The sequence below is a fragment of the Sminthopsis crassicaudata genome, chromosome X, assembly GCF_048593235.1.
Source record: "Sminthopsis crassicaudata isolate SCR6 chromosome X, ASM4859323v1, whole genome shotgun sequence".
Taxonomy (NCBI): domain Eukaryota; kingdom Metazoa; phylum Chordata; class Mammalia; order Dasyuromorphia; family Dasyuridae; genus Sminthopsis; species Sminthopsis crassicaudata.
The window spans coordinates 27,761,271-27,780,179 of record NC_133623.1 but is presented as its reverse complement, the minus strand read 5'-3'; the positions used below and the strand labels follow the sequence as shown (position 1 = coordinate 27,780,179).

The 18,909-nt window shown below is 41.6% G+C and overlaps 1 protein-coding gene across 1 annotated transcript; it reads left to right on the top strand.

Annotated features, from left to right (window-relative positions):
* The first annotated feature begins 1,383 nt into the window (after positions 1-1,383).
* Positions 1,384-16,037, top strand: LOC141548632 (zinc finger protein 789-like). Its single transcript, XM_074277649.1, has 4 exons — positions 1,384-1,459; positions 1,923-2,049; positions 8,431-8,547; positions 11,024-16,037. The coding sequence occupies exons 1-4, from the start codon at positions 1,412-1,414 to the stop codon at positions 11,029-11,031; spliced, it is 300 nt and encodes a 99-aa protein (XP_074133750.1). The 5' UTR covers positions 1,384-1,411; the 3' UTR covers positions 11,032-16,037.
* Positions 16,038-18,909: the final 2,872 nt, after the last annotated feature.

Genomic DNA, 18,909 nt, shown 5'->3' with positions numbered 1-18,909 from the left:
GGGATTCCGCCCGTGCGCCACACAAGAGCCCCCAGTTTCGCCCTCTGCACCATGTGAAGCCTCACTCCTTGCGCCACACGAAGCTCCGCCTCTTGCGGCACTCGAAGCCCCGCTCCTTGCGCCAAGTGAGGCGCCCTTTTCTCCTTCCCCCCGCCCCGCGCTACGCGAGACCCTCCGTCGCTTGTGCCGCTCGAGGGCCTCCCCCTACCCCTTTGCACCACGGGAAGTCCCGCCCCCTCTGCCTCTCGAGGGCCCCTGCGCCTCGCACGAGTTCGTCTCCAGCTTTCGACCCCATCAGCTCCTTCCAAGAGGAAGGGGGGGTCGGTCAGTCTGTGGAGGGGCCGGTCAGCCGGGAGGAGGGGCCCTTCAGTCTGAGGAGGGGCCGGTCAATCGAGAGGTGTGATTGGTCAGTCGGTCTCTGGGATGGAAAGCTCTCATTTTGGGCTTTATTTCTGTGCTTTCTTCGAACTCTTCTTAGTTCGGCCCTGCTTTTTCCTTCTCTTCCTTTCTCCCTTCCCCCCTTCCTGCTTTCCCTCAGCTCTCTTTTCCTCCCCCTCGGGCCTCCAAGGAAGAGCCTTAATTTGTGAGTTAGGAACCCGAATTCTAATTCCCTCATACCTCTCCCACTTAGCCTCAGTTTGCCCGTGTGAAAAGGGAGCCAAGTCTATCAGAGGATTATGGATAGGAGCGGTTTCCACTGTATATCATAGGGCCCTTTCGAATTTAGACCAACAAACTTCTAGACCCTGGCGTGTAAAACTCATTTATGTTAAAGATTTCCCAATTACATTTTATTCTGGTTTAAGTTGAACTCGAGAGACTTGGGTCGTCTGCACACAAGCCCTGTGTTTGCTATATCTGATTCTTCATCAGACTCCCTCCCCTCCCCAAGACACCCCCAAGTCAATATGACTACGGGAGTATTTCATCCCAAGAGTCTACCTCAGAGCTCCCAGATTTGGGGGAGTAGTGAAGCTCAGGGGGTGAGCTAGGATATCCGTTATTAAAGAAAATTGGAAAGAGAGGATTCTGGTAACACTAAGCTTAGCTTTCCCTAAAGAAAAAAGGTGGTTGAGGGTGTGGAAGGGGATATTCTAGATTCAAAACACATGAGGAGGAATGGCCAAATTTGCTTAATTCCAAAGTTCTCTCTCCACCTTCCCTCCTGGAGACTAGCTCTCCCCACAGCGTATTTTTTTAAATTAAAAAATTTAAAAATATATTTATATGTTTAGTAAATGTTAATGTTTGAAATATGAGATAAGAGCTGTTCTCAGGTTCCTCTGGAGTCATCTGTGGCTGACAAAGGGAGATCTCAATGATAGAGTATTTGCCTCAACTCAATCATGGCTTTCTCTTCCTTTCCCATTTATTCATTAGATTACTTTTCTTCCTACCTCTCAGAGGAATCATGGGAGAAGAAATAGCAAGAACAACTGACTGGACAGCCAGGTCTCAGGTGAGCTCTAGTTGACTTTGTTCTTATTGAGTGAGACACCCCCCCCCATCTCTAATGATTGAATGTGGTTATCTCTCTAAGAATGACTGTTGTAGCCCTCTCATATCTACTATTAAAGCAAAACTCTTGAATCCTAGCTTCTTTTCTACAGTCTGTTTCCTTTCTCCCTAGTATCTACCTAAGTAATATGAAAAATACTTTGTTTTTAAAATCGGGGTTTTCATAGCTATTACTTCAGACATTCCTGCTCCCATTTTATCTTAGGACGATGGGTCTAAAAACATTTTGATTTTGCCCATAGCACCCAGGATTCCTGCTTCCTACTCTGGTGGCAGGTTCACTGTAATCTTAGCCCTGATAATTACTGAACTAAAAGTTTTCTCTCTTCTGGTGTTTCTTGGATTTATCAATTCTTGTTATCCTGGAACAACATCCTCCTCCAATTAAATCCCTATTGCTTTAGGTTTCTGTGAAGTTTAAGGATGTGGCAGTATATTTCAAAAAGGAGGAATGGAACCACCTGACTCCTTCTCAGAAGGAACTATACAGAGATGTGATGCTGGAGAATTACAGGAATGTAGTCTCAGTGGGTAAGAGCAGCACTTTGCTTCTTTTTCTATCTCCTACTCTAGGACTTAAATCTGTCCTTACTTTAATTTATTAATAATAGCAGCAATATTTTGATAGTGCTCTTAAGTTTGTCAAGCATTTTATAATTATGACCTCATTTGATCCTTACAACAACTCTGGGACCTTCCATGCTATTATTCCCATTTGACACATTTGGAAACGGAGGCAGACAACAGTTAAATGACTGGCTCTGTGGTACAAAAGTAGTAAGTTTCTGAGCCAAATTTTTTTTTACTCAAGTTTTCCTGATTCCAAGCTATCATTTCTATCCGTAGTGTTTGACACTGGGCAAGACAAATTAAGTTTTTTTAAAAAAATTTCCTCAATTGTATTTTACGTGTATTTTAAGATATTTCTATTTTTAAAGGAATATGTTTGTAATAATAACTGGATTTAATAACATCAACAGTTCACAAATAATGTACCTTAAAAAAGTTATCCTTTTGGCTTCAGGATAAATCTCTAGTATTCAAAGGAGCTCTTAAGCTATTCATTAAGTTTGTGCTTCTCTGCACAGCTGTATAGGTAAATTATATAGATACAGGGTACTCATTTTATTAGATGAAAATGACAAAATTTTACTGGCTCTTTCAGGAGCTCCTTGGGACTGCTCATGGGTGAGTGTGGCAGCTACCCTCACTTTTATACGTGTCTCAAAAGGTTAAAGTTGTGCCTTCTTTTTTTCCACTTTTCCCACTTAATATTATTTTTTTCCCAATTCCACGTAAAGATAGTTTTCAACATCCATTTTTGTATGATTTTGAGTTCCAAATTTTTTTCTGTCCTCCCCAAGACAGCAAGCAATTTTATAAAGATTATACATGTACAATCTTGTAAACATTTCCACAATAGTCATGTTGGGAAAGAATCAAAACAAAAGGGGAAAACTCCCAAGAAAGAAAAAACAAGTAAAGAAGTGAAAATGATATGCCTCACTCTGCATTCAGACTGCATAGTTTTTTCCTCTGAATGCAGATGGCATTTTCCATCCCAAGTCTATTGGAATTGTCTTGGAACACAGTATTGCTGAGAAGAGCTAAGTCGATCATAATTGATCATCACATAATGATGTTGTTACTGTGTACAATGCTCTCCTGGTTGCGTTCACGTTTATTCAGCATCAGTTTGTATAAGTCTTTCCAGGCTTTCCTGAAATCAGTCTGCTCATCATTTCTTATGGAACAATAGTATTGTGTTACATTCATAAACCACTGTTTGTTCAGTCCATTTCCCAATTGATTGGAAATTCTTTGCCACCATAAAAAGAGCTGCCACAAACATTTATTTTTGCACATGTGGGTCCTTTTCCTTCTTTTATGATCTCTTTGGGATATGAACCCAGTAGTGGTATTGCCAGATCAAAGGTATGCACAGTTTTAAAACCCTTTGGGCATAGTTCCAAATTGCTGTCCAGAATGGTTGGATCAATAGAGATGTACTTTCTGTTGGGAGGGCAGCAATCTCTCCTTGCCAAGTGAAAAATTTCTGTGGGACATTTTTTTTGGGTAAAAGTCATAAAAATTAAATTCATTTGCTAGAGAATTACAATTACTATAATTTCATGTTGTTTTTAAATTTTATTATTTAAATGAAAAGCATAGACTATTTTCCTCCCCTGCACCTCCTCACCCACATTTATTTTTAAAAACTCCATTATAATAAATATGCACAGAATTCCGTGTTGGCCATTTCTAGAAATGTATGTCTACCTATTTTTTTCTTTTTCTATTGGGAGATGGATAGAAGCTTCCTTATGAGTCCACTGAAATCATAGTTAATCATATTCATTTTCCAGTTGATGGGTTCCTACATGGGTTTCCAGGTCTTGCCATTATAAAAAACTGCTATATTTTGTATAAATAGTAATTATATTTATTATTATCTAAAATATAATAATATTATTATAAATAAATAAATAAAAGTCCTATCTTGTATTCTTTCTTTGATTTCTTATGGGCTAGTATGGTATAGCTGGGTTAAAGAGTATGTACAGTTTTGTGATTTTTTTTTTTGGACATGGTTTCAAATTGCTTTCCATAATGGCTGGAGAAGCCATTATTAAGCTTCTTATAGATGTGAATTAAATCCTTATGTATCTTGAAAATGGGGCCTTTATTCTTGGTAACTAAAAACATTATGAATGACTTTTGTTTTTCATACTTTTTTCCCCATATATCTCTCTTCTCCCCCCACCTGTACATTCTCCAATGTTGTAACATATTAAAAAGAGTCAAGCAAAATCAACCAAGAGTTTCTGAGAGGATGCCCAACTCCCATTCTGTCTCAAGAAGAGGAAAATGTTTCATACTCTACCCTCCAGAACCATCTTTTTCATTTTCCTTTTTTGGGGCATTTTCCAACTTTATTTCTTTGTTGAAATTTGGTGATCAGCACTTTCTGTTGCTAACTATTCTAGGTTTAGACATACCATGTTTGGTTACAAGACAATATAAGGCTAACTTTCCTAAAGCTATAGAAATAATTTCACCTAGAGCCATTCCTCAACACATGGTCAAAGGATATACCAGGTAGTTCTCAAGAGAAGCCTCAATTGTCTATCGTCATATTAAAAATGCTCTAAATCACTTATAAATGCAAATGAAAGCATTTTCTAGCGCATACTTATCAGTCTGTCCAAGTTGATAAAAAAGAAAATGACAAATGTTGAAAGGACATCAAATAAAAAGGGAAAGATAAGTTTTAAATGTAAAAGTGTTTGAAGCTGTTTCTTTTTCTGGTGGCAAACATTTGGAGGTGTCATCAATTGGGAAATGGCTGAACAAGCTGGGATCTTTGAATGTAATAAGTGAAAAAGGAGTTTCAAGGAAATCTGGAAAGATTTCATATGAATTGTTGCAGAGTGAAGTGAATTGAACCCAGAGAACAATTTACATTAATATTGGAACAGCGTATATATTGGAATAATATTGGAAAAGCGTATAATTCTGAAAGACTTCAGTACTCTGATCAATGCAATGAGTAACCTTTATTCTAGAGGATCAGTGATGAAGGTGGCTGCTTATCTTTTGCTGGAGAAGTGATAGACTTGAGGTGTAGAATGATACATCCATTTGGAGTTAGGGACAGTGTGGGAATTTGTATTACTTAAAGATGTCTATTTGTTACAAGGGTAGTTGTTGTTTTTCTTTAAGGAGGAATGGAGTGAGGGGAGTTGGGAGAGAGGAAATAAATGCTTGTTAATTGAAAACAAAGAGAAAAAATTAAATATATGAATGAACATTTATTTTTAAAAAATGATTAGGAAGATCTAAAAATGCATATCCCTTGAGTTTGGAAAGGCACAATCAGATAAAAGGATATGATAGAACTTTGCAAAATCCCCAAGGGTATGAATAGAATGAAAACATTTTCCTGATAGATTGAAACTAGGAACTTGTAATCTTGAGACTTGAAAGGGAATTGTAGAACAAAGAAAAGTAGCCCAGGAAGCTGAAAAAGGGAGCAGATGCCTTGTGGAAATTACCTTCCTCAGTTCATTCAAATCAGTGATATGTGTGTGTGTATAGGTGTATGTGTGTGCATATAGGTGTATGTGTGTATTTATGTGTGTATACACATGTATGTGTGCATGTGCCTATATGTATGTACATATATGTACACGCATGTGTATACATATACATGTGTGTGGTGCATGTATATGTTTATAGGAAGGCACCTCTTTTGTAGCTGCAAAACCATGGCCATTCCTGCATAACAATTCTCGTTGCTAACCAGTTTTTCCTTATGTCAGTGGTTCCCAAATTGTGTGGCAGTGACCCACTCCTTTCTAATAAGAGCACTGATTAGCACATCACACCACTTCCAATCAAATAATCTACCTAATTTTTTCAGATCATATTTTACTCTAAAATTAAGAATTTATTGCAATTTTTATATCCCCTCCAAATCTTAAACATACTATACAAGTAACATAATTGCTGTAATGCATTTGCTGTCATAAGATCATGCATAGACTTATCAAGTGGCAATCGCTTCTTCTTTTTTTTTTTTTACCCTGAAGGAAATAATATTTTAATCTATATATATATATTTTTTTTAAAATTCATTTTTCCAAATTATCCCCTCCCTCCCTCCACTCCCTCCCCCCGATGGCAGGTAATCCCATACATTTTACATGTGTTACAATATAACCTAGATAAAATATATGTGTGTAAATACCATTTTCTTGTTGCACATTCATTATTAGCTTCCGAAGGTATAAGTAACCTGGTAGTAGACAGTAGTGCTAACAATTTACATTCACTTCCCAGTGTTCCTTCTCTGGGTGTAGTTATTTCTGTCCATCATTGATCAACTGGAAGTGAGTTGGATCTTCTTTATGTTGAAGATTTCCACTTCCATCAGAATACATCCTCATACAGTATTGTTGTTGAAGTGTATAGTGATCTTCTGGTTCTGCTCATTTCACTCAGCAACAGTTGATTTAAGTCTCTCCAAGCCTCTCTGTATTCCTCCTGCTGGTCATTTCTTACAGAGCAATAATATTCCATAACCTTCATATACCACAATTTACCCAACCATTCTCCAATTGATGGACATCCATTCAACTTCCAGTTTCTAGCTACAACAAAAAGAGCATGGCAATCGCTTCTTAACCACTGTCTTGGTGCCAGGACTCATACCAAGAATGAAACAATTCCTGTTCATAAAGACCTTATGTCCTAATAGGGGAGACAACGAGTACAGATGTAGGTGTCAAATACTAACATTTGGGGGCAGTCAGGAAAGGTTTCACATAAAATGATGCCTAAGCTTTGTCTTGTTTTATTTTGTGTTTTTGTTGAGGCAATTGGGGTTAAGTGACTTGCCCAGGATCACACAGCTAGGACGTGTTAAATGTCTGAGATCAGATTTACACTCAGGTCCTCCTGATTTCAGGGATGGTGTTCTATCCACTACCCCACCTAGCTGTCCCCCAGGCTTTGTCTTAAGGTAAAATGATGCCCAAGCTCTGTCTTAAGGGAATTGGGGGATTCTGAGGCAAACACGAAGAGGGAGTACACACCCAGCTTGGAGTTTGGCCTTTGTGGGTCCAACTGGACCACAGAATGGGGAGGGAGATTAATGTCTGGTGAATTGGAACTTGAGAAGCGAAACAGGAGGAGTCCTAGGGACCATTTGGATTTAGAGCTCACAAGGACCTTTGAAGTCATCTAGTCCAACACCTTTATTTTGTATTTGAGGCCCAGAGAGGTCATGTAATCTGTTCCAAATCTAACATTCGTTCTACCATATTTATGGCATCCCAAAGACAAAGAGTAAAACACAGGGAATGATTGGGATTTTTCTATGCATGTGATTTCTCACATTGAGTGGCAGTTTCATTCTAAATGAATGATTTTTCCCTAAACCACAGCCCGGGCCAGGGAGAACCACAAGGTTTTGCATAGAACCTGTTTATTCTGATGGCTTTTAGAAGGTCCTGTGGTTGCTCTGGACCTTGAGTTGAGACTTCATCGGCTATTTGGGTCAATGAAGGGGCCTTTAATCCCAGAAAACATGGGGGTTGCAGTAGCAAAGCTAAATCTCCTACCTCTCATCCCTATCATAAATGGTCTACTTTTCACTGGAAAATCTGAGGATTTCAGGATGGCAATTGGTTAAAGGATGTGGCCGGTCAGGATTAGGACATTCTCAGAATTTGGGAATCTGCTTCCTGTAGTACTAGGAATTTGGGGGGGTGCTAAAAAAAAGCTACTCCAACTACAGAGATGATTGTCATTCTCAGAAACAGGGAGAGTTCTCAGCAGTTTAGGGCTGTAAGGCAAAATGGCAGCAAGCAGCCAGTTTCAGTTACCTGTTTAGGAGAAGTAGTTATCAGCATGAAATCCTAACAGAGGTAGAAGGGCAGAGCAGAAAGGGAGCCTGCTTAGGAATTAAAAGATTGGGTTCAGATTCTGCTGTGTACACCTGTTTGATTTTTGGAAGTCTTTTAACCATTCTATGCCTCGGTTTCTTCCACTGTAAAATGAAGAGTTCCAGCTCTGTGAATTGATGAACTCTTGGGAATACTTTGTTCTTCCCAAACAGCTTGACCAGAGCCAAGAAAAATGGCCTGAAGTCTTGTTTTTGGATGATGGGCCAATAGAACTTTGCCTTTAAGGAGTTAAACAGCTTTGCCATGAGATTTCTCTATTGGAATGCTAGCTTAAATTCTAGGAGAGCGAAATACTGCCTCTCTTCCCTCAGCTCCTGAATCCCTCCTGGACTTTCCTGGACAGTGTCTCTCCCATCCCCACCCTTTGCCCCCCTGAATATCCTGGGATGGCTTTATCTCCCTCACCTAAACCAGATTGTACTGTTTCCTTCCCTATGGACAGGAGTCCTTTTTACCAAGCCAGCAATGATTGTGCATCTGGAACAAGGGGATATGACATGGAGCTCAGCTCTGCAGAGACCTAAGAAGAAAAGAAGCCGGAGCTGCTGCAGCCACCCAGGTGAGTGAGGACTAGGCCAGGCCCATGCCCATCACGGGCAGGGTAAGAAGTCCTGCTTTTAGGTTGATGGAAGGGTGGCAGATAGTTTGGCTATTTTAAATGGGAAGCAGGCTTCTTCTACAGTCTATGTGTGCTGGGGGTGGATCCCTTTTTGTGTGCAGGAGGCTGATTTCTGTTTGTCTTGTGGAAGGGAATATATCTGTGAATGTTGATTTGTAAATTTTGAACCGGGGAGCCTAAAGCTAAACAAAGGACAGAATTGTAGATAGACATAACTCTGTGGGGGTTGGGGGGAGGGGAGAATGATTAGAAGCAAATGAAAGGCACAGAAGCAGCATTATTAGAACGGGTGGGTAAACCTGGGCTTTGGGGCTAGCTCTGGCACTGCTCTGGATGAAAGTGGCCTTTTATTAGGTTTTTACAAAGGCTAGTGCTCTGCTTAGTCTCTCTCACTTCTGAAATATGTAAAGAGGTACTCTGTGCTATCCTCCAGGTGGACCGGCAACCCACCTACCCATGTGCCCTTGACCTCACTTTTATTCAGTGATACCAGGACACATGCCCATAGCCAGTTGGTCTTGTTTGAGATAAAACTCAACTGCCTCTGGTGCCCCCATTTGTTCCTGTCACAGTTCCCCAAGGGATATGTGTCTGGGACAGGTGACACTGTGCCCATGGCACCAATTATTTAAGCATCCCTGGGACCAGCTTGGCTTTTGGTTTTATTTCTGGGGGTATGCCTCCTTTCCCTCACCATTCTCATTTCTCTCCTTGAACCCTTGAACTTTTGCTACAATAAACTTTATCACTAAATTGCCTTTAAAGAGTCTGGACAGGATCCTACTGATTCCTCCCTCTTGAGAAGAGGTATTAAATGAATAAGGCACAAGGGTGCTGGTCTCCCCATGGGACCCAAGCAATCAGAAATGAGGCTGTCTAAGCTATGCCACCTCTAGTCAGGTTCCATCATAGGCTGCCCTTCTGGGAGCCTGAGCTCCTTAGACGCCAACGAGAACATTGTGTGTGGCCACTTTCTATGTGTACCTGATGTGTTTCCTTTTCTCTCCATCTTTCTTACTATGTTTTTGACAAATTTTTGTTCACTATTACCTGTATACCCTTGTCAGTCTCACAACTCCGTTTGCTCTGTTCTTTTCCACGTTTGCTTTTCCCTCCTGCTCAGATGGGCTCTTTCTGAGCTTTGCCCACCGTAGCCGTGGCTACAGCCTTTGTCTGTCCTTTCTTCTTACACCACTCCCCTCCCCTGATATTTCCACCTCTAGGAATCCCCTTCCTCCCCTTGGTTTGGGAATTCATTTGGAGAGCTATCCAAACCAGGCACTCCCAAGAGCTATTCATTTCATTTGGAGGAGTCTCATGCCATGGATCCTTTCTTTTCAACTACAGGCATTTATTAAAAGCCTACTCTGTGCCAGGCCAAGGATTACCTAAACAAAGACAATTGCTACTTTATTTGAATGAGGAACACAACAACTATATCTATGAGAATATACAAGATAAATTTACAATAGGGATTAGACCTGAGCCTTCATGAATGTAGGGAACTCCTAGATGAGGAAACCCTACTGCTGCAAGCTGGCACTCAACACTGCAACTTACAGGGTCTTAGTGGGTTGCTCTGGGGCACTGAGAGGTTGTCCCGAGTTACGGAAGCATGTTTGTGGCAGAGGAAGGACATGAGCCAGGTGTTCCTGACAAAGTGACCAGCTCTTTATCCCCTATACCCATATAAAGTAGCACTATCCAAGATCAGGAGGGAGGGCCATTGCAATTGGGGAAGATGGAGAAAGGCTTCTTAGAGAAGATGGGGTTTGGGATTCATGTAGCAGAGGTCAGGAGGTGGGCAGGTGTGGATGCTAGCGGCCAGACAGAGCCAGAGATTATGTGACACGCAGGCAACAAGGGACAGTCTATGAATGATATCCTCCCACAGGGACACCAGCTGGGCTGGACTATAAACTTCTAGGGAGTTTAGATTGTTTCAGTCTTTCCATTTTTATACTTGAGTTTATGTCACATAGTAGGTGCTTAATTAGTGATTATTGTTTGAGATCTGGGGTGTGTGGGGGAATAATGGGCAGCCACTCTGGAAAGAGGTTGGAGTCAGATTGAGAAGGGCTTTAAATGCTAGATAGGAGTTTGCATTTTATCCTCTAAGCAACAGAGAGCTACTTTAATTTCTTGAGCAGTGAAGTGATTTGGTCAGGTCTGTGTTTTCGGAATATCAATTGGGAAATTTCATGGAGGATAAATTGGAGGGAAGATACTGGAAGCAGGGAGAGACTGGTTAGACTGGAAGGATTTAGGGTCTGGGTATTATCGCAACAGTCCAAGTGAAACATAGTTTGGGCTCAAACTAAAGTAGGCCACCACACTTACACAGCACCTTCATGTTTACAAAATGTTTTACATCAAGGGAAACAGTACAGATATTATTATTATTTCTGTTTTCTAGATGAGTAATGTCAAGCACACGACTGGTTCGCGGTAACACCGTTTTTGGCCTTTGGAACAGAATTTACCCCTGGGGCTCTGTTGTATCACACGCCTTCCCCCCTTGTTGTTGTTCAGTCTTCTTTTTTTTCAATTGTGTTGGACTCTTTGTGACCCTATTTGGGGTTTTTTTGGGCAAAGATACTGGAGTTGTTTGCCCTTTCCTTCTCCAGCCCATTTTACAGATGAGGAAACTGAGGCAACAGCTTCACTCACTCGCAGTGACTCGCTCAGGGTCATATAGCCCCAAAATGTCTTCGTACCATGCACCCTCTTTTATCACACTCGGGTGACAAGTATTCTTTAATTTTTGTGGCAGTGCCAACATTTCATCACTAACACAACAAACACTAGGGTTGGGATGGCATCCTGGATAGAGAGCTGGCTTTGGAGTTGGAGAGACTTGGGACCAAGGCTTGCCTCTAACACCAGCTTTGCAACCACGGACCAATAACTTAATCTCTCAGTATCCATGGCAACTGTAAGTTACGCATGAGTTGATGATTTGCATTGGTGGAAGGAGTTTCCATGCCAATAGAGTTACGGATCTGGACCCATAAAGTAAAGGAATACATTAAAAAATGGACATGAAGCTAAATTAACCTCGCTTCCTCGCCAAAGAGAAATGCTTCCCCTCAGATCTTTCACAGTGAAGACATGTGCTATCTGAGGACCATGGTGACCCTGCTGCCATCATTTCTCTGAGTCACCCCACTCTAAAAACTGATCTCCTTGGCCAGACCTTCAGAGCCTAGACGATGTTGTGGTAACAAGAAATGGTTGGTTGGTTGTCATCCTTTGTTCCCAAAGAGCGGACCAAAACGATGCCGGGGTGAAGGTAGAGCGTCTGACTGTGGCTGAACAGATCAGTGTGATCTTGGAAGGCTCCACCACAGGTTGGGCACAAATAGTCCATATATAATAAGAACTGATATAATGTGGGGAACAGGTTATTATTTTCTCTTTGTCATTTCAGGTGATGGGACAGAGGCTATAAAAAAAGCCTCTAATCCAGAGCAGGAAATTAATGAAGATATAGGATCACAGAGGATGTTTTCAGAAGGAGTCTCGAGGGCTATTGTCCAGGGCCCAAGGTTTCCAGAAGGTTCTAACTGTGAAGGCAGGTTAGAGCTGCAGCAGGGAAACCCATCAGGCAACAGTATCAGTCATGTCACTATTACTCAGATGAGTGGCCCTGCAGAGGAGAGAGACCATGCCTGTGAGGAAGGGGAGGGGTGCCAGATTGTCATACCCCAAGGAAATCTTTCAGGAGAAAGAGCTCAGATTGGGGATAGTCATAACCAGGATTCCATACAAAATATAGAGTCTCTTACACATCAGGTAACTGATGATGATGAGGAACCCAATATCCCGGAGACAGCTGGCAATAGTCATTCAGGCATTAATCACAAACAAACTAAGAACAAGCCACATATATGTGAGGATTGTGGGAAAGCCTTTGCAGCTAAGTCGTACCTTATTAGACACCAAAGAATTCATAGTGGAGAGAGACCTTTCAGATGCAAGGAATGTAAGAAGACCTTTAATCAGAAATCAATACTAATTAAACATCAAGTAATTCACACTGGGGAAAGGCCCTTTAAATGTAAAGAATGTGAGAAAACCTTCAAAGGGAACTCAGCCCTTTCTCAGCATCATAAAGTTCATTCAGGAGAGAAACCTCATGAGTGTAATGTATGTGGACGAAAGTTCAGAGGGAGATCAGACCTGATTCAGCATGAGAGGACTCATACTGGATTAAGACCCTATAAATGCAAGGAGTGTGGGAAAGCCTTCACGGGGAGGTCAGGCCTTAGTCAGCACCGGAGGATTCATAGTGAAAAGAGGCCCTATAAATGTCAGAATTGTGGGAAATGCTTCAGAGGGAGATCAGGCCTTAACCAGCACCAGAGGATCCACAGTGGAGAGAAACCCTTTGGATGTCAGGAGTGTGGGAAAACTTTCCGGGTGAACTCAGATCTGAATAGACATAAGAGAGTTCATAGTGAAGCAAAGCCCTATAAATGTGGGTACTGTGAGAGAACCTTCAGGTGGCACTCAGGTTTTATTAACCATCAGAATATTCATACTGGAGAGAAGCCTTATACTTGTACTCACTGTGGAAAAGCCTTTAGAGGACGCTCTGATCTTAATAAACATTACAGAATTCATACTGGAGAGAAACCCTATGAATGTAGCGACTGTGGGAAAGGCTTCGTTCAGATCTCAGGCCTTGTTCAGCATAGAAAAATTCACAAACATTAATTGAGTAAACAGCAGAGAAACTTCTGTCAATTGTTTTGTGAGTCTTGGAGCCTACATAGCAAGGGCAGATTTCACAAAAGAATCAAGCTTTTTTGAAGACAGAGCTGATGTCTCTGATTTATTTAGAATGACAAGTGATTTCAGATTAGTGCCTAGTAAAGACATTTTGGTATTGCTTCATCAAAATAGGGATGAGGGGATATTTGAAAGCTAAAATGACCCCCTGCAAATCCCCACTCTTGCTTTCGATATGGCCTTTGCTTGTGATTAGTCTGTGACTGATTGGTTATTGTCCATCTGCCTCTGTCACCACTTGCTTCAAACCTAGCTAACGATTTTATGCTCATGTGCTTCTATCCGTGTGTGTCCTCATCTATGTCAATGCCAGCACCATTCTTTCAGGCTAAAGTCATCTCCATTTCAAACAGTTCTTACTACTTATGTCTATTTATGGGGACACATGTTATTTCTCTAGATAAAATGTAAGCTCCATGCTGGGTTATTTTGACTCAGTTACCTGGTATGTTTAGTTTCCAGCTTCCCAGTATCTGTCATTGGGAGTACCAAGATGAAAACTCCAAATAGGGACTGCCTTCAAAGAGCTATATTCTACTAAAGAGATAGAAATATGTATGCAAATAAGCAAAGAAACAAGGAGCAAGGGAGCGTCAAGTAGGCTTCACAGAGATGGCAGTTTCTCATCTGATATCTAAGAGGCAGAATGAGGGTAGAAGTTAGCGTAGGACTGGGACAACTGCACGAAGGAGAAAATGGAGCATTGAGTTGAAGGGGCAGCTAAATTGGTCAGCCTGACCTTAATGTAGAGTTCATGGAGGGGAAGCACAAGGTTGGAAAGATGGAAAGGAATCAGCATGCAGAGGGCCTTAAAGGCCCTATATGTTTCTTGAATGCTTGCTGAAAGTCCACCTACAGTTTATTTCCTCCCGACTTTTCTCAACTGTTAAAGCAAATCCACTGTTTGTTCTTTTTTCTGAACTCTTGTAGTACTTATTGTCTGTTTGTTCTCTTTTCTGAACTCTTGTAGTACTTATTGTCTGTTACGTTTTAGACATGTTTTTGTTGTTACCTAAAATTCTTTGATATCAACTTAGTTATCCTTGTTATTATTTTATCTCCTAACACAATGGGCAAAAACTGGTCATATCTCCCCTTTGAAAGTCCATGGTAGGGGAGAATTCAGGATAAGAATTGAAGCAGTGAGATTGCAATCACCTTGGTCAGTCACAGAATGGTATTTGGTGGATAGAGCAGTATCTCTATATGTTCTCTCTATGTAGACCATGGATTCTAGGAATGAAGTCCCTGTTGTCCCATCACAGCCATTCCTGGGACAGTATCAGGTGAATATCCATGGGCCCAAGAGGATCCAGGATTGCCCTGGACCTGCCCTTTATAGGAAAGGTGGCTCCTATTTACACACTGTAGGATGTCTGCCCTGAAGAAGAGAGAAATGTCAAGAGGCTTTCTCAGCTCAGGCCTCCTCAGAATAAGACCACCAGAATGTAAGGAGACAAATCCTACAGAAGATTAGATGTGAAACATCAGAATGCCTATCTTTGCTTGGCTGGTAAAGGATCTGCCCTTTATGGATGAGACTTCATGGTTGTCTCCACTCTCGTTAATAAGATTTGCCTTTATTCTTCTCAAACACAAATTAGGATGCTGAGCTGAGAATGGAGAAGGAGATGGTAAGCAAACTATGTACCTTCTTCACCCGTTTCTGGGCATGCATATGTATCCCTGATCCTGGAACTCACACAAGACATGGGCCAAGCTGTGACTCCCAAATGGGCCTGGCAGAATCCAAAGCACACAGCACCATATTTGGCATGCTGTACCTGTTAAGGACCTCCCCTTCTCCAGCCTTCTTAGATGAAACATTTATAAAGAACTCACCTGTCAGCATATACATCTATTGGCCACCAGCTGCTTCAGTCCTAGGGCTTCACACATTCTAGTCTCCTCTTCTTCTCCCTGGATCTCTTCCCCCCAATTTGGAGGTCCTATGGGCGTTAGTGGAAGGAGCACCATACTTGCTGTCAGAAAGCCTGGATTCAAATCCTGATTCTGATTGTGCTACTACTTCTTATATGACTTGACTTCCCGGAGCCTCAGTTTGCACATCTGTAAAATAATCTACGAGGTCTCTTCCAGCTTTACATTTAGGACACTAAGGCCCATTGTTTCTATAAATCTCAGCCATTTCTGCAGGTTACCACACTAACTTTTCGCTTGTGGAGAAGGATGAATAAAGAGGAAACATCAAAGATTCAGTTTTGCCGGAGCCTCTGCTCTTGGATGGGGTCTACACACACCAGCTGCTCACAAACACTTGGCACAAATGGTCCCAGGGTCATGGTTTTAAAGGGATCAACATCTTTTCATTTTTAGGGGGAGAGGGGAAGGGCTTCAATCCTTCTTACTTTATTTAGGATTTCCAATTGTGTACGGATACTCTGGGTCACTTTTGACTAAAGACAGGACCCACCTTATATATGTTCAATGTAAATGTGTATGGAAAGAATTGTTTCATCGGATAAGGTAGGAGACAGATTGAACAGAACAAAAGGAGAAAGGTGAGTGATAACATGACATTTCATGAATTGGGAAGAAAAATGAAGGAAGAAACACCAATTTAGGTAAGGTCAGAAGGAGGAAGGAAGATGCCAAAGAAGTCAAGTAAAGCTGGAAATGCGAGGAGCACCAATGCCAGGCAAGTTGTGGTGTAAGTGGGTGGTGAGGGTAGCTGAGGATATGTGGGCAGGGCTGTAGTTATGGTCATTTTTAAAGGTAAGAGCTTCTAAGCTTTTAAAGCAAACCAGACAGCAGCGTGAGGGTGGGATGGAGTGGGGGTGAGGGGTGACTAACTTGACCAAGGTTAATTTAATTAGAGAATCTGGAGAGCTGGTTCAAAGTGGGACTACGCAGCATGCTTCTGGTTTACCTCTCTTAGATGGTGATGAAGTAGGGCTCTCCCATCCAAGTAATACTAGCAGTCTGCCAAACTTCAGTCCGTCACCATTTCCAGTTCTTTCTATTTATGCAGAGTGTTAGATATGGAGTCAGAGAAATTCTGTTCAATTTTTGAATAGCCTCTGGGCAAATCACTTAACCTCTCTGGGCCTCAGTTTCCTTTTCTGTAAAATGAGGGGATTGCATGGGATGACATCAGGTCCTTTCCAGCTCTATGTCCCTGGTATCTGTCCATTGGTATTTTTATTGTTTCATATGCATTGTAGAGAGGCTGAAACAGACCCACCTCCACTTGCAGGGGCATCAGGCACCTAAGAATAGATGAGCTCTATTGCATGAATTCTCTGGTAGATAATGATTATGAGAACAATATTCTGGCTTTGCTCTATTCCTGACTTTAGCTTGGCAGCTGTATGCTCCCATATTGCAATGGGTCGAAGTTGTCTTTAACAAACAGCAAATAGAGGTTAGAAGCTGGACTGGGTCCTTCCATGTGTGTAGGTACTTCATCTGAAGGGGGCCCACAAAAGGCAGTTCCCAACCTCAGGCCCCTTTTCTTTATCACTGATTCAGTGGCTGTCAGCAGTGGCAACATCATCCCCACTCCTGTGTGCCAGTGACTTCTCCCATTGCTTCAGGAGTGACCCATTGCTTCCCATACCTAAGGCTTTCATTGCTTGGTGACTTTCCATCTAGTTATTTAGCCTCTGGAATTCTTTTTTCCCAGGGTTATAACTGAAGTGTGTGGAAGTGAGAGGGATTTGGGGGACGAGCAGCCTGGGTCCTAGATGGAGGCCCACTTATCTTAAACTGTAGATTCCTACAGAACAGCCCAAGTGTCACAGAGTCTTTTCCCTCATTGGCCTCAGGGACCCTAGGTTTGTTTTCCTCTTGTTCATTAGCATTCCCACTTATATGTGCTTCACATGAACTATCTCAGGTCTGCAAAGTAGTACAACTATTACTTTTTTTCTATTTTGTATTTGAAGATGTGGATTCAAAAAGCATCATGCTGCTAGCTGATGGCAGAGCTTGAACCAAAGTCTTCTAAGCTCTTTCTACTACATCTCAGTGCCCTTGTTCATAGTGTTCTGGCTTCCACCCTGCTCCCCACCTTCTTTCCAGAGGGAAAGCTGAGATTTCCTACTGTTAAAGGTGTAAAAGGTTGGGCAGGGGAGGATAATGTCATTAAGAGAGATTTTTCTTCTTTCTTTCTCTTTCCCTTTCCTCTCCGTCCCTCTCCTTCCCTCCTTTTTTCCTTCCATCTGCCTTCCCCTCTTCCTCTCTTCTTTCTTTCCTCCCTCCCACCCACCTTTCTGTCTGTCTTTTTCTCTCTTTCCTTCTTCCCTCCCCTTCTCCCTCCTTCTCTTTCTTTCTTTTTCTGTTTATTGAAAGATAATTAAATGTTTGCAATGATGATTTCAACATCTACACCTAGTTCAATGCAAATAGAAGTTATCTGTTAAAAGAACTGTGTCAATCAAACCTCAGTTTTAAATCTTCACCAGTTGTGACCCAAAGTGTCTTAGCAGGCATGCATACAAATCCCATTCACTTTTGAGCTCTTTTCCTCTAAATCAGTCTATATCTTCTTAATTGATTTAGCATTTTGCCTCTTGAGGGTGATCCTAATTCAGTGAATGTATGGCCACTGCAGGTTCCACAGGTACCTTGCTGATGTTTGGGAATGCCATGGCTACAGTGTGGCCATGCAATTTTCTTAATCATTTATTAGTCAATGAGAGAGAACAGCAGTGAGTTTGCAAGATGAGCACCAGGAACTGTAAGTTTCAGTGCTGGTAACTTTCCCTGGGAGTTGCCATTAGTGACCTCTTCCCCATTCTCCTCTACCTCCTGCAGGTTTCTATGGGTAACGGGGCAAATCATTTAACTTTTTCCAGCTTCATTTTCCTCAACTGGAACATGAGAGGGTTGGACTTGGTGATCTCTAAGAACTCTTTCAGCTAAAAATCTGGGAACCTATTCTATTTACCATGACTAAGGAAACTTCCCTCATGCTGACCAATCCTTGATTTTTCCTTCCCTATCCAAGGGTACTACCAGACATACATTAAAAGTTGATTCATCATTTACCCAACTACCCAGTAACATACTAGATACCATGGGGCAATTGTCCAGTTGTGTTCAATTCTTTGTAATCCCATGGACCATGGCATTTTATCCTTTCCTCCATTATCTCTCAGAGTCTGTTCAAGTTGAATTAAAACAAGAGAAAATCTGGCCTCTTCCTCACAGTTAAATGTAATTCAGGAGACAAAGTCTAATTTCCTAATCTTCCATCACAAAAATTGATGTAGGGTAATGCACCTAACAGCTCAGTCAATATAAAGCCAGTCCATCATAGCATTATACTTATTTTTCTGGTGAAGTTATTCTTGCCTGTAAGCCCACATCCCTTGGCTTCTGTAATATCATATTCAAAGTTCTACTCCTTTATAGTGATTGCTGCTAGGTCATGTGTGAGTCTAACTGTCCTCCTAAGTACTTGAATTATTTTCCTTCTGGCTGCTTGCAGTGATTTTTCTTTGACCTGGACACTCTGGATTTTGGTTGTTCCTGGGAAATTTC

What these genes read in the sequence shown, in the direction of transcription:
- LOC141548632 (XM_074277649.1), top strand. Translation starts at nt 1,412, where the DNA reads ATGGGAGAAGAAATAGCAAGAACAACTGACTGGACAGCCAGGTCTCAG. An exon ending in ACTGGACAGCCAGGTCTCAG is followed by an intron (nt 1,460 to 1,922) that starts GTGAGCTCTAGT and finishes CTATTGCTTTAG; the next exon opens with GTTTCTGTGAAGTTTAAGGA. An exon ending in CAGGAATGTAGTCTCAGTGG is followed by an intron (nt 2,050 to 8,430) that starts GTAAGAGCAGCA and finishes CCCTATGGACAG; the next exon opens with GAGTCCTTTTTACCAAGCCA.